General features: G+C 50.9%; 1 protein-coding gene across 1 annotated transcript in view; it reads left to right on the top strand.

The window, feature by feature from the left end:
- Positions 1-6466: 6466 nt before the first annotated feature.
- LRP1 (LDL receptor related protein 1) overlaps positions 6467-14235 on the top strand; it is an 80503-nt gene continuing 72734 nt past the window's right edge. The window contains exon 1 of the mRNA XM_063115480.1: positions 6467-6730. Coding sequence (XP_062971550.1) covers positions 6664-6730 — 67 coding nt within the window. The 5' untranslated portion in view covers positions 6467-6663. The remainder of the gene's footprint in view (positions 6731-14235) is intronic.

The following is a 14235-nucleotide window of genomic DNA, read 5'->3' as shown; positions in this document are numbered from 1 at the left end:
CTCAGTCTCCTGACTTCATAGGCTACTCTTCCTGTGTGATCTCATTCACACACAAAGCTCCAAACCCTGGGCAAGACAATGTGGTATGGTGGTTAAAACTATGGCCGCTGGAGCCAGACCACCTGGGTTCAAATCCCTGCTCTACCACGTGGCTGCTATGTGACACCCGAACTCCTATCAAGATGTAGATCTTTACCCTCAACCCATCCCCCAGGGAGAGCCACTATTCTGGTTTTTTTAGAATTCATAAAAACGGGATGTACTTTTATGTTTTGAGATTCATCCATATTGTTGCATGTATCCATAGCTTATTCATTTTTACTGCAGAGTAGTATCCCATTGTAGAGATATACCACAGTTTATCTTTTTCTTAAGATGACAGATGAAACTAAGCTATAGCCAGCTTTTCACTATTATGAAGAAAACTGCTATGAACATCCTGTGTTCAAGTCTGGGTGTGAACATATGTTTTCATTTCTCTTCGATAAATAACGAGGAGTATAATTGCTAGGTCATAGGGTAGGTGTATGCTTCGTTTTATAATTATTACATACTGCTCCAAATTGACAGTGAGCTTTACATTCCCACCAACAATGGATGAGAGTTCAGTGACTCTGCATTCCCACCAATATTGGGTATTGTCAGTCTTTTAAAGTTTAACCATTTTAGTGGGTATGGAGAGGTATCACATGGGGGGGTTAGTCTGTATTGTCTTAATGACTAGAGATATTGAACACCCTTCATGTGCTTATTGGCCATTCATTGGGTTATCTTTTTATTCCTATGTTATAGGAATTTTTAATATATCTTGCATACCTTTGTCCTTTGTCAGATCAATGTTTTGTTTACCTATTTGGCTTACTTATTCATTTTCTTTTTTTTTTCTTTTTTTTGAAAGATGATCAGTAAGGGGATCATAACCCTTGACTTATTGTTATTAGCACCGCACTCTCCCAAGCAAGCCACGGCCTGGCCCTACTTATTCATTTTCTTAATGATGTCTTTTGATAAGCAGAAGTTTTCAATTTTGATGTTTCATTTCTCAATTTTTTCTTTTATGGCTATTGCCTTCTTATTGCTTAAGAAATGTTTGCCTACCTCCAAGTCATGAGGATATTCTGTGTTTTCACCCAAAAGATTTGTAATCTTAGCTTTTATGCTTTAGATCTATAATCCATCTTGAATTAATTTTTTCATATGGTGTGAGGTGGGAATCAAGGTTCATTTATTTCTCCCAGATGGATGTTAAGTTGTTCCAGCACTATTTGTTGAAGAAACATTCCTTTCCCCATTGGATTGCTTTGACATCTTTCTTAAAATCAAATGACCTTTGGAGTAATATCAGGAAATTGCTACAATAGGAAGTCCCATCTCTCATCCCTTTACAGAAACATGGGTTTAACAGTACACAGATCAAAATGCCTTTATGAGAAGTTCAGAATCCAGTTGAGAGGTTGTAGTACCCCCAGACAAGCACAGAGTTGAGAATAGCCACAATCGATGGGTCCTACATCCCTGGGTCTGGGAGTGGGGGCTCTTTCAGTAGGCTCTCTCCTATTATCCTTCAGCAGTAGGAGACCTCCAACAGTCTGGTCCCAGACTGGTTCCAGCTCCAAATAAAATCCCAGATCAGTGGGGAAGAGGAGTTAAAAACAGAGGCTGTGCCTAGTCGACAGTGAAGCAGGAATGTAGATGGTGCACAGGGCAGGGTGGGGGAAGAAGAGTGGAGAGGCAGTAAACATTAAGGAATTGAAACAAGAAATGGAACAACTGTTTGATTTTTTTATTATATTGAAAGATTTGTGGAAAGTGGTAGATGCATAGAAAACTAAACAATAAAAAATAATTTTGAGATAAAAGTGTACAGAACTATCATTATCAAATAATAATGCATATAGAATTTTGATTTTTAAAAAATCAAACAACCTTTATGTGTGAGTCTATTTCTGACTCTCTATTCTGTTTCATGGACCTGTTTGTTGCTTTTTATGCTAGTGCCACACTGTCTTGATTATTGTAGCTTACAAGTCTTGAAATCAAGTAGTATAAGTCCTCCAGCACTGAAATTTTTTCTTTCTTTCTTTATTTTTAGCATTGGGATGTTTAAAAGCTCTCCAGTTGATTCTAATGTGCAGCCAAGATTTGAGAACTTTGAGAACATTCTAACGTGAGCCAAAGTTTCTAGATCCAGCTTTCTCTGGCACCATCTCTAGGCCTGCATAATAAACCAGTTAGTATACTTGATCCTACCTCCTTAGTGTCTCAGAATCCTCTTCCTCTCCCGCTTTATCACTGATGCATTAAGGACTTCATTGATTTCTCACCTGGCCTCTCACTACTTCTAGAAAAAAATTCTAAGTCCTTCATGCGATTAAAAATCACCCTTTTAGGGCCGGCCCGTGGCTAACTCGGGAGAGTGTGGTGCTGACAACACCAAGTCAAGGGTTAAGATCCCATTACCAGTCATCTTTAAAAAAAAAAAAAAGAAAAGCACCCTTAATGCTTCATCCATTACCCTCCCTGCAAAGTACCTTAAACTTCAGCCATGTCATATCTGCTGTTCCTCAAATGTTTTAAACTTCCTCATGCCTGCATGTCTTTGCCTTTCCTTCTGTCATTGTCATCTCTTTCCTCTCTTTCAACATTTAGCCTGGCATCATTTTCCCCTCTCTGTCTTGACCACCTTATCTGGAACAGTTGGGTGGATCCCATGGCCCTCTGTGCAAGCCTTCATCACAGGCATTCAGGTCCTATTGTAGCTGTCAGTCACCTCATTGAGCAACCCCACTAAACTGTAAGCTTCTCGAAGCCTGAGGCTGTGTGTTTCCATCTCTTGCCTCTACTGCCTGGCAATGTTCTTGGCATATGAGGCACCAAATAAATGTTTATTAAATGAATGAAATCTGGGCTCCGATCTGCACTGTGATTTGGGGCAGATTCCTTAATATCTCTGAGCCTCTATTTCCTTATCTACAAACTGAAAATAACACCCATGCCACAAGGTGGTTATGGGACTTAAGCAAGCTAATCCATGTAAAATCCATTGCACGGGCATGGTACATGGTAAACAACTAGTGTTGGTCCTTTTCTCTCTCCTCTCCTTCCACCAGACCCTTCAGAGCTATCCTTTCTTACACTTCTGTAGCTGACCACTAGGTGGTGGTAGCCTCTGGCCTGACGTTCAGTTCCAGAGCTGCCCGCTTAATGCCCCATTCTAGGCCCTACACTCAGACAAAAAAGGGCGTGTTTAATCATTTGCTTAGGGGTCCAGAAAAGGAAGTATCCTCTTCCCACATCAACTTCTTTGCCCCTGTCACCATTCTAGGTAGCCCAGTCATGAATTCCTCCCTGATTCCCCACTATTTTGGTATAATTCCAACCCAAGGATTTGAAGGTGAAAGAAGCTTCTTAAGAATAAAAGTGAGGAGAAAGAGAAGAGGCTGAGAGGGATTAAATAACCAGTGCTATAGGAGAAGTACAGGGAAGATGATGATGCTGTTCCAGGGCAGGCACCAATTGGTATACCCCTAGTCCTAACACTCCTGCCAGTTTCCCCACCAATCTAGAGCTCCTAACAGTGGGTGGACACAAAAAAGAAAAAGACGTGATCCCTGCCTCAAGGAGTTTAGGGTCTGGTGGTGGACACAGAACCCACAGAATTAAGTGCTACATTCTGGATACTGAGGCTATGTTGAGTAGAAGTTTGGAGCAGGAGAGATGGGCAGAGTGAGAATAAAAGAAGGGCTTTTCTGAGGAGGGTAAAGAGTTGCTGAGCGAACAGTATAATTAAAGGCTCAGGTAGAAATATGCATTCTCTCATCTTACAGAGACACACTCAGCAGTTCACATACTGGAAATAACCCAACTGCTCAACAATTCCAATAGATTACGGAACAGTCAAGCAAGGAGATTGCAAGTAGCCAATATAAAGAATGAGCTACATGTGTACATACAATGTGGAAAGGGATCAAGACAAGTTAATTGAAAAAAGCCAAGATGTAGAACAGTGTATACTATGTGAGCTCATTTGTGGTTTTAAAGGATATTTACTTATATTTGTACATCATTTAAAAACAAAACTCCTGGAAGGGGAGCCAAGGAACTGTTAGTAGTGATTACTCTTGGGTGTGGCTGAAGAATAGGAGTGTGGAAAGGATTTACCCTGTATCTTCCTATACTCTTTGAATTCCTTAACCACCAAGTATTATTATTTTTTTTACAATATAAAGTTAATAAAATAAAAACACATTCATATTCAGGAGATAGCAGGAGTTAGGAAGTAGCAAGTGAGAAGTGACGACATGCTGGCAGATTTTGGAAAGCCATGACTGGGAGAAGAGTTCACTTTCAATTCAGTTGTCTATGACAACCAGTAAAGGTTCACCAGCAAAGAGACACAGGGAAAGTGGTTTAAAGAAGATTCACTTGTGTAAGATAATGGCAGGGGAGAGCTGCCTCACAGCCTTCTGCATACATAGTCGCTCCAGATATCTTATGCTTTTAAAGCTGCCTGAAGTCCATTTCAACCTGATTTCACTTGGACAACAATATGGGGGCGGAGGGAGGGGAGGCTGGAAGGAAACTAGTAGGCTTCCACTGAAAACGTGGTAAATCTTCACTGTGTCCTTGAAACTGTGTTAGGCCATTAGGACTGGATAAAAGGAGGAATAAGACCTCACTCCTGCTGGGAGAAACTCTGGCAGTGGAAATGGAGGAAATCAGAGATATATTTCAAAGGAAAAAAAAATGATAGGCCTTGAGCACAGGCTGACAAGATTGGATATAGGAAGGGAAGGCTCTGTCCAGTTGGCCAAAATAAAATCTGAGGTTTCCACCCTAGGAGACTAAGGGCAGGTGGCCACAGCCCCGAGCAAAGTGAGCCAGAAGAAGCTCTGGTTTGGGGGAAAGGTCGAGCTCACTGTCATTAATGAACAAGTTCTCCATGCTCCCCTTTCTGTCAAGAACAGACTGGAGTGGGGGACCCAGGCTTTCCCATGATTAGCAGTTAAAAGGGAGGAGGGTGGTCTGCCTGTCCCTCATCGCCGACGTTAACACTTAACTCTTCTGGCAGCTCTGACTTCCAGACACCCAGAAAGTCCGACACCAATGGTACAGCCTAAAACACTGCCCAGAAAGGGGCAGTGGCCAGAAGCACTTTCACCAGCCCCTGGGAACCGCCCGGCGCCTTCTGGACTCAAAGTATCATTCCTGTCCAGGCTGAGCCAGGGGGCAAAGGTCCAGCACTCAGCAGTCACCCGAAGCCTGGAAGCGGAGGTCCAAGTTCCTCATTTTATTCCAAATCACTGGTGCTCGGAGTCTAACCCTGACATGTTGGGAAGTCAGTCCGAAGATATAAAAAAACAAAACACAAAACAAAAAATAAATGAGCCCCGACCTCTCGGGGCGAAAAGGGGTGGCCCTTCCTCCACCCCACCCGCTGGTGACTCACCTCCCTCTAAACCAGCGCCTGCCCCTCCCGCGACCGGTGCCAGGCAAGCAGGGCGGGGCGGATACTAAGGTGGGCTCCATCCCCGAGCCCCAGGCGAGCGGACAAGCTCCGGCGTGTCCCCGCGGGTGTCCCTGTTTACTCCGAGCCCGGGAGCAGGTGGGGGCGGGGCGGCCCCTCCCCCACCCCGCCCCCTCCGCCGCAGGCCCCAATCCCCGTCCCCGTTTTACAAAATCTCCAAATCAAAGCTCAGCCTTCCCCCATACCTTCCCCAACCCTAGGCAGGGGAGGCATAGTCAGGGTTCCCCGAGGAAATCGGGCCTCGGCCCAGACCACCGGGTCCCGGACCACCGCCAGCCAGCTCCGAGGAGGCCTTAAATCCTAGGCTATGACACTGAGTTTCAGAGGAGCCTCTCAGCTCTCTTCGCCCCCTGCCCAATCCCACCCTCGGACCCTTCAGCTCTCTGGAGAGCGGGGAGAAAGGCAAAGTCAGGGGAGAGGGCGCTCCGGGCCCCAGACCGGCTAGCAGGTCCCCGAGACCCCCACTCTCGGACAGCTTCCCAGAACTCCAAATCGCGTAGCTGCCCCGACTCCCCTCCCCAGGGCAGCGCGCCAGACCGGCGCATGCGCACTCACAAGACTGCCGCGTAGCTCTTTCTCCCCCCCGGTTTTTCTTTCCCCGCCCCTTCCCTCGCTCCCTCCTCTACCCGTCCCCTCCCTCTGCCCCCTCAACCCCCCCCGCGGCACTTCAGTCCGGGGAACAGCAGTGCAAGCTCCAGGCCCCTGCACTGAGGAGGCGGAAACGAAGGGAGACCCCAGAGCTCCATCAGGCCCCTTCCCAAGGCTCCCCCACCCGGTCCACGCCCCCCACACCCCCCCACCCCGCCTCCTCCCAATTGTGCATTTTTGCAGCCGGAGGCGGCTCGGAGATGGGGCTGTGAGCTTCGCCCGGGGAGGGGGAAAGAGGAGCGAGAAGTAAAGCAGGGGGTGAAGGATTTGGATTTGGGGGCAGGGGGCGAACCTGCGTCTGCAGGCCCTCCCCAAGTGGCTGGGAACTCTACCTCTTCACCCACGCCCCTGGTACGCTTTGCCGAAGGAAAGAATAAGAATAGAGGAGGAGGAAAGAAGGAAAAAGGGGACCCCCCAGTTGGGGGGGGCGAGGGCGAGAAGTAGCTGGACCAGAGGGGAGGGGGCTGCTGCTTGCATCAGCCCACACCATGCTGACCCCGCCGTTGCTGCTGTTGCTGCCCCTGCTCTCAGCTCTGGTCGCGGCCGCTATCGACGGTGAGTGAGATTCCGCGGCCCCCTTGGACCCCTGGGGGCACCCCCTCCCCAGCCCCCACTCCTGCGTAGGGATGGGGAAGGGAGACGCGGGAGGGGGTGCCTTTTGTTATCCCAGTACAGCTGACACAGCAGCGGCCCGACTGGGGGTGGGGATGGGGGTCCGATTTGGGGGATGGGGGCCCTGGGCAAATGATGCTGCCGGGACCCCCCAGCCCAGACAAAGACCAGAGGCCTGGGTAGGGAGAAGAGGGCTCCCCTTTTTTCTGATCCTGGGATCGAGAGGCCTTCTCTTCCTATCTCTGGTTGGGGAGGGCCTCCGCCTCCCCTACATCCTCCACCCCCCCCAACCCCCATCTGAATTGTGAAGGAATCCGGATTTGCAATGTAGGGCTGCAAAGGGGGGCGGGGGGCCTTTTGCAGTGGCCTCTGAAGCTCGAAGGGAAAGCCGGACCAGGGGTGCCCTGCTGGGCGGAGGGCAGGCAGGTCCTGGAAGACTGTGGGTGGGGAGAAGGAGGGCCCCCTGCTTGGGTGTGGAACCAGGCCCCTGAGCCCAGACGTGGAGGCTGGGGTCCAGCATCCAGGACTGCCTGCCTGGGTTCAGAAGTGGGCACTTCCCCCTCTCAGGGCCTCTGTCAGTAGCCTGGGTAGGGCTGTGTTGGGGGTAGGGGGTGGGGGCTGGCGATGATATGTGACTTTGAATTTTCCTTCTTAATTCCCTGAGAGCTTTGAGAAGAAAAAACGTCAGATGTCATCATTGGGGAAGGGTACTGGAGAATGGCCTGGAATGCTGGGGTAGGAGGAGGCTGCTTTCTCCCTTCCTTCTGGTTTGATTATAGTTTGGACTGGAAGGAGAGTTGGAGGTTGGGGGGGGGTACGGCTATTCCCCCACACCCCAGTTCCGGCCCCTTAGTAAACATGTTTATTCCCCACCCCACCCCCATCCCTATACACTTTGTATACTGCAGTTAGGCTTAGGCTAGAACTATGTCCTTTTGGGGAAATGGGGTGCCCTCTCGCCCCTTTTTCTATCAACTGTTTTTCTCTTACTTGTGAGTCACTGGTTCAAGTCCTGCCCGAGCTGTAAGCTGGGGTCATGGAGTTGGGCTGGATTGGATCCCTAATATGAGAAGGGGTGGGATCTCATCCCTTCCTGTCATCTTAGCCTTCTCATCCAGGGACAAAACTGGGCCCAATACCATCATACAACCCCTCCTCTGTCTTCTAAATCTTGCCAGGCTGGGATTGGGAAAGTTTTTCTCTGAAATCAGATTATCTCCCCCTCCTCCTCCCCTCTCCCTAACTTGCTTCAGTTGAGGGAGGAGGGTTAGAGGATCAGGGAGCAGCTGTGCCCAGAAAAACAGTATATTCCGTGGCTCTCAATCATGCTATCTTGGGGACTGTCTGTCTGTCTGTCCTACCCCCCACCCCTCAATTATCTGCCCAAGAGGAGGAAAGAGGCTTTCCCCTGAAAACCCTCCAGACCAGCCCTCACCTCCAGCCCTGCCCATGACTCCCTCCATTATTGTGTTCCTTCCTCTTGTTCTTACCCCTGTGAGGTGAGAGGGGAAACTGAGGCAGGGAGATTTGGGTGCAGCTGCTGCTGGGATAGAAAAAAATGTTTTGAGAGAGAGAGAAACCCATCAGGAGTCCCGTGAAGGAGGGTGGAGAGAGTTAGGCGGAAGCAAGGGGGTCTCTGGAGAGCAGAAAAGGTCAGCAGCACAGTCACGAATGGACCCCAGGTAGCTTCATTCCCAGGGTCCTAAAGGGGTTCTATTTGCCACACCAAGTTGATTGGTGGTAATTGGAAGAGGGAGACTGGACATGTTCTCCTTAATTATCTCCCTACCCTTTCTTAAAATCTCTACTCAGTTGACCACTGTATCCCCAGCTCAGACTAAACTATCCAGAATCCCAGGAAAAGGACCCCTCTCCAAACATACACCAATATACCTACTTTGGGAATGGGAATATGAATAATCAGTCTCACCCTACTCTGGAGTGTGGGAAAGGAAAATTGCACAGAAATGTAGGTCCAACTCTCTCCAGAGGCATCTCCTTACCCCTACTCCTGCCCTCTTGCCTCAGGGCCCCAAGGACACTGACCTTTCCTCTTTGCTTTGCAAAGAAACCTCCTGGCCCAGCTCAACCTTCCTTCCTCCTGCTATCACAGGCTTCGCTGTTTTCCCTCTGTAGGAGCAGTCCTAGGAGCCTTCCCCACCTCTTCTGCCTTCTCTTCTATGCCTGAAACTGCCCCCAGAGTCTCCTTCTTTTTGAGGAGCAATGTCACTCCCCCACTAGTAGACAAAATTGAGTGTACTTGCTACTGGGGAGGATGGATAGAGATGGGGTGAGGAATGGAAAGAGGGATTATTGAGGGTCCTGCTGAGATTAGGGAACATTTTGTACTGGGGAGGGCCCCTGCTGGCAGATACTGTTCAGGGAAGAAGGCTGATTTCCCCCTTTCTCCCTGCCCCTCTCCACACACACCCTTGTAACTAGAAAAGATGGACAGTTGACGTGTTATGAGGCTGGGGTGTTAGCCTTCTGGCTCCCTGAAAGAAGGTTCCAAACTCCTTTCTCCTTGCTCAGACCCAGATCCTTGAACATCTCTACTTACCCTCATCTTTCAAAGCAGGGATGTGTAGGAAATTCATTTTGGGATTGGAGGGATATTTTGATCTTTGAGGCTGCTTCTCAAGACTTCTTGTTCTTCCAATCTTGTTCCCTCTCTCTCTACCCTCTGTTTTTTTTTTACCTTCAACCACCCTTCCATCACTGGGTTTCCCAAGGATGTCAGCTGGGGTCCTTTTCCAAATCCCTCCACTCTTCAAAACTCCTTCGTTACCTTTGGGAAGCCCTTCCTTACTCAGGTCTAACTCTCCTTCCTCCCTCTGCACATCAGAGCCCCCAAGCCTGAGGTTTACCCCCACCCCACCCCTTCAACTCTCCACCCTTCAGGTCCTCCAGCTCTGGACTGGGGGCTTGTGCCCTTGGGGAATCTGGGTGCAGTTGAGTGAGACTGCACAAGGGTCCCTGACTTGGTGGTGCCAGATGTGAGGGAACCCGGTCCTGCCTGCCTGTGTTCTGTCCCAGACTTCAGCCTGATTAGCAGGATCCTGCATTGTTTGGAGAAGGAAGCAGTTGGCTCTGGAGTGTTTCCGGTGCAATGGCCTCAGGAACCAGTGTAAACCTCCCTGGGAAAGAGGTGAGGGTTGTGGGAGGAGAGACAGTTGTATCTTTTGCTTCCCCAGGGAAGGTGAAAGTCTCTCCCAGGCCTTGGCTTCCCTGGCTGAAGAGCTCCAATCTTCCTTCCTCCCACCCTCCCCACTCCATGGGAGGCAGTGGCCTCTATTTTGGGTCTCTCTTGGGTCAGACACTGCAAGGGCTGGGACTGTTCCCCAAGCCGGGATATATGCCGCCCCCCACCCTTCTCTAAGTCTCAGCAGGGTAGTCATTCTCTGGGTTCATCCCAGGACAACCGTGTCATCGTCTTGGCAACCTCTGGGCTGAGCCCCCTTCCTGTCTTTTTTGCCCATCTGTCTGTCATTGGTGTGCGCTGTCTTGGCCTTTCACAATCTCTCTGTCCCTCACCCTCTTGGTTCATCTCTTATTGTCCATTCTTTGTGGCATTCTCTGCCTGTACTGTTTTTGTCTCTGTCACTAGTCTTATTTCTCTGCCTGTCTCCACTCACCTCCATTCAGGCCTCTTGGTATCCTGAAAGCTACCTGGGAGCAAGAGTCTCTCCTGAGCTTTCCCACTGGCTCCCTAGCTCCCACCTCTGCATTTTGGAGTTATTCTTCCTCTCCCTGGCCAGACCCAGAGTGTCCAGTTCAGCAATGAAAGTTCCCCATCACTTTCCTCCAAGTTCTTCTCTCATCTTCCCCCTCCACTAATTTTGGGAATGGGTTTTGGAAAGAATGTTTCTGGAAGAAAGGAACTTGATGCCCTTTGTGGGCTAAGAGAGGGAAAGGAGATTTTTCAGAAGGAAGGAGGGAGGTTAGATTTCTAGCAGAACTTCTAGGAGCCTGAGAACTGACTAGGAGACTGAGAACTGGAGAAACATGTGGGGAGTGGGTCAAGAGCTTAGAGCTTTTACTGCTGGTCAGCATAGGCCATGGGGGAAACGGTGGTAGGTGGGGAGGGCTTATAAAGGCCTGTTGAGAGACATGGTGACCTCTGGAGGCATTTGAGGGGTCTGGATTTTATTTGTGGGGAAAGGAAAAGATGGTGAGGAGGTCACGGGTCAGGCTAATATCCTGCTGAGTCAATATTGACTCAGGGTGGAAGGGGAGACCCTTCCCCTCCCCTGGCGGTACAAGCTGCTCTGTCTGTCTGTCTGTCCAGGCCACAAAACAGAGGCCCAGACTCAGGAATGACAAAAATGTGTCTGAGCCTCACTGAGCTGCGGGAAGGAGCCACCGGGTAACACCCAAAATACATAAAATTCAGTGAAAAGCTCTCGGTTTGGGGTTTGGGTCTGGGAGGCCCTTGCTGCCCCACCCCCATATGTCTGAAAGTTCTGATTCCTGCAGGCTCTGTCCCCCACCCCTGGGCATACCCCCGCCTTTGTTCCCCTAGATTATCATGTGGTTCCCTTTAGAAAACATCCCCCCCATCTCAGAGGGGGAGGCTATCTCTCCCTCTGCTGTGTCCGCTCTTTAAAAGGGCCCAAGGGCTGCAAAGGTCTCTTTCATACTCTTCCTGCCTCTGAATCTCCTCGTCCTTCAGGAAGTACCATCTGAGTTCTCACCTCTCTTCCTCTCCCTCATTGCTCCCCAGGGGTATTGAAGGATGGGTCCCCTTCCTCTGGAGAGGACTCCTTCAGGGCCTGGACTTTCCTGCCACCCTCTCCTCTCTGGCTAGGCATTCCTGTTCCCCTTCCCCACCCCCAAGGTCCCAGAATGGGAAAGAGAATGACAGCCAAGGCTCAAGTGGGGCAGTGGGGTCTGTGTTTCTGTGTTGTGTCTGGATGCACACCCAACCCTGCACCTCCTACCCTGGCTCCAGCTCGGTGTCCCTAGGGGCCACAGCTGGGCCGGGTGCCTGGGTTTGGGGTGTGGGGGGAGACAGGGTGTTGGCCAAGTTAGCATGGCGGTCACATTCATCCCCAGGCAAAGCTGAGAACAGACAGCCCCTGTGTCCTGGTGTTCCTCTTGCAGCCTCGCTGCTGTCCTCCCTCTCTAGTCTTCTCCTCCTTCTCCCTTCAGTCTTACCTGTCTGGTCTTCCCTCCCATCCCATTCTTGCCCCTCTCCTCCACGGCCTCCCCTCCTCTCTGACAATCGCTCTCCCCACTCCCAGGACTGGAGAACCAGAGTCCTCCCTGATGTTTTCTGAACCTGGCTCCATCTCACGGCCAACAAGGAAACCCCCTGCTCAGTTACTAATCTCTCTGGGCCTCAGTTCCCTGATCTGCAAGATGGGGATGGTGAGAGGGTGATGTGAGGCTCTAAGTGAGTTAATATGTACAAAGTGTTTCCGATCAGTGGCTGACACATGGTGACCACATTAAAAGGTGTTAGCTCGTATCCTTAGGAAGCCCCAGTTCTTGTGAGGGGCAGGAGGCAGGGGAGGCCATCAGTTGCTTCTGAATTTAAAGCAATGTTGTTCCCTCTTCTAAACTGCAGGCCACTAAGGTGGGTTTTCTGGGTACCGGGTTCAGATGCAGAAGGCTCAGCTGAGGGGAGTGGAGTTGGCCTGGCCTCTAAGAATATTATACGTTTCCTACCCACCCCCAGCTCCCTCCCAGCTCAGAGCGAGCTTCCCTTGGCTGTGTCGACTGCCCCAAAGTAGGTTATTTGTTTCTTTACTCCCTTCTTCCCCTGAAGGAAATCAAAGACAGGCCCCAGCCTTCTCACTGAGACTCCTGGCGCTTTCTCCACCATACCCGACGGGAAGGAAGTTCTGTCACATGTCTCTCCGTGATCCTTGTGCTGCCCTGGCCCTCGGGAGATGTGCACTCTCCCAGTCCCTCGGCCCCAGTCCTGAGGAGGTGCTGCTGTGGGACAGGGGCCTGAGCCCCGTCTTCCTTTCACTTGCCCCCATCCCCCACTGCCCTCCCTCCGCAAGAGCACATCTGGTTTGTGAATCTCTCTCATTCCAGCTTTTGGAGTTTGCCAGCTGCTGTTTCCTCTGTCGAGTTCAGGCCAAAAATGGGGGTGGGGGGCAGTGGGGGGACTAAGTGAGGGCCAAAGGAGGGACGACTGACCGTGGCTGTGACGTGGAATGGAGGGGAGGTTAGAGTGACCAACCAGTGACCCCAGGCCCTGGCTGTGAGTTCTGCCCTCGGGAGGAGCAGGGGCATGGACTAAGTCCCAGGTGGAGGGAAGGAATGCCTTGGGGTCTGGGGTGGCACAGGGGTCCGTTTCTGTGCTCCAAACATGCCATCTGCCTCTGAGTCCCATTCCAGCCCCCCTCCCCCGTCAGCCGGCCTTGGCTGGCCAGGGGAAGCGGTGGTTCTCCGGCATGCTAACTAGGCTGGCGGGCAGTGTTTCCTGGGAAGACCTCACAGCTGGCCCAGTGGGGCAATGAACTCAGCATTATCTACCTCCTCAAGGGGCCTTTATTCCCGGCTCAGGGTGGGGGGTAGGGGAGGGGGACTCCCGTGGGGGGGCCTGGCTGGGCCATCCTTGATGTGTTTCCTGAACTCGGCTCTCATTCTGGCCAGGGGCCTGAGTGTGGTCTCCTCTGCCAGAGATGGGAGTTAGGGAGGGAGGACATCTCAGTTTGGCCCCCATCAGACTCCCTCCTGACTCAGAGCCAGACGCACTTTCCTTCTCCTTCTTTCTCTGTCCTGCATTCCAGTTAGTTGTGTACAGCTGTCTTCCCTGGGGACTGTGGCTCCTGAGGGGTGGAGGGGCATCTTGCCCTTCTCTGGCACCCTGGTGCCTAGTGCAGTGCCTGGCACAGAGTTGGCCTTCAGTGTGTACCAGCGGAATAGAAATGGAATTGACACAGGCCAAGGAAAAGGCGATGAAGGGCTGGGGAGACTAGGAACCCAGCGCTGGGTGGGGGTGAAGGGGTTGGGAGACTTTTGCTTCCTGTGGAGGACATGGTGACAGGGGTTGAGAGGACCCACTCCTGAGTACTTCTCAGTGGGAATGGGAGGACTGCTGTGGACTGCACTGGTTTAGAACTTAGAGTCTGCTGAACTGGTTGGACCAGTGACCCCAGGCAAGTCACTGGCCCAATTTCCTCATCTGTGAAATGGTGGTATTAGTCGTCCTGCTTTGTCATCTGTGGAGAGGATTAAATAAGATGATACATGGAAAGAACTGGTTTACCACAGTTCCCGGCATATACTGAGCCCACAATAAGAGTTAGCTGTTACTGTTGTTCTTAATTCCTCCTTGGGGAATGAGGTCAGAGAATGTGGTAGGAGTGGCGGGGTCCAGCGGGAGCGGGAGTGTTGGACGAAGGGGTCGTGGGTATAGAGAGTAAGTTCACAGGTTGGCTGAGCCGAAACCACCTCCTGGAGGTTATCCCAGCCATCCTCCTGCCTCTGTT

This window comes from Cynocephalus volans, chromosome 12 (genome assembly GCF_027409185.1).
Source record: "Cynocephalus volans isolate mCynVol1 chromosome 12, mCynVol1.pri, whole genome shotgun sequence".
Classification (NCBI taxonomy): Eukaryota; Metazoa; Chordata; class Mammalia; order Dermoptera; family Cynocephalidae; genus Cynocephalus; species Cynocephalus volans.
This window is presented reverse-complemented; position numbering and strand designations above follow the sequence as displayed.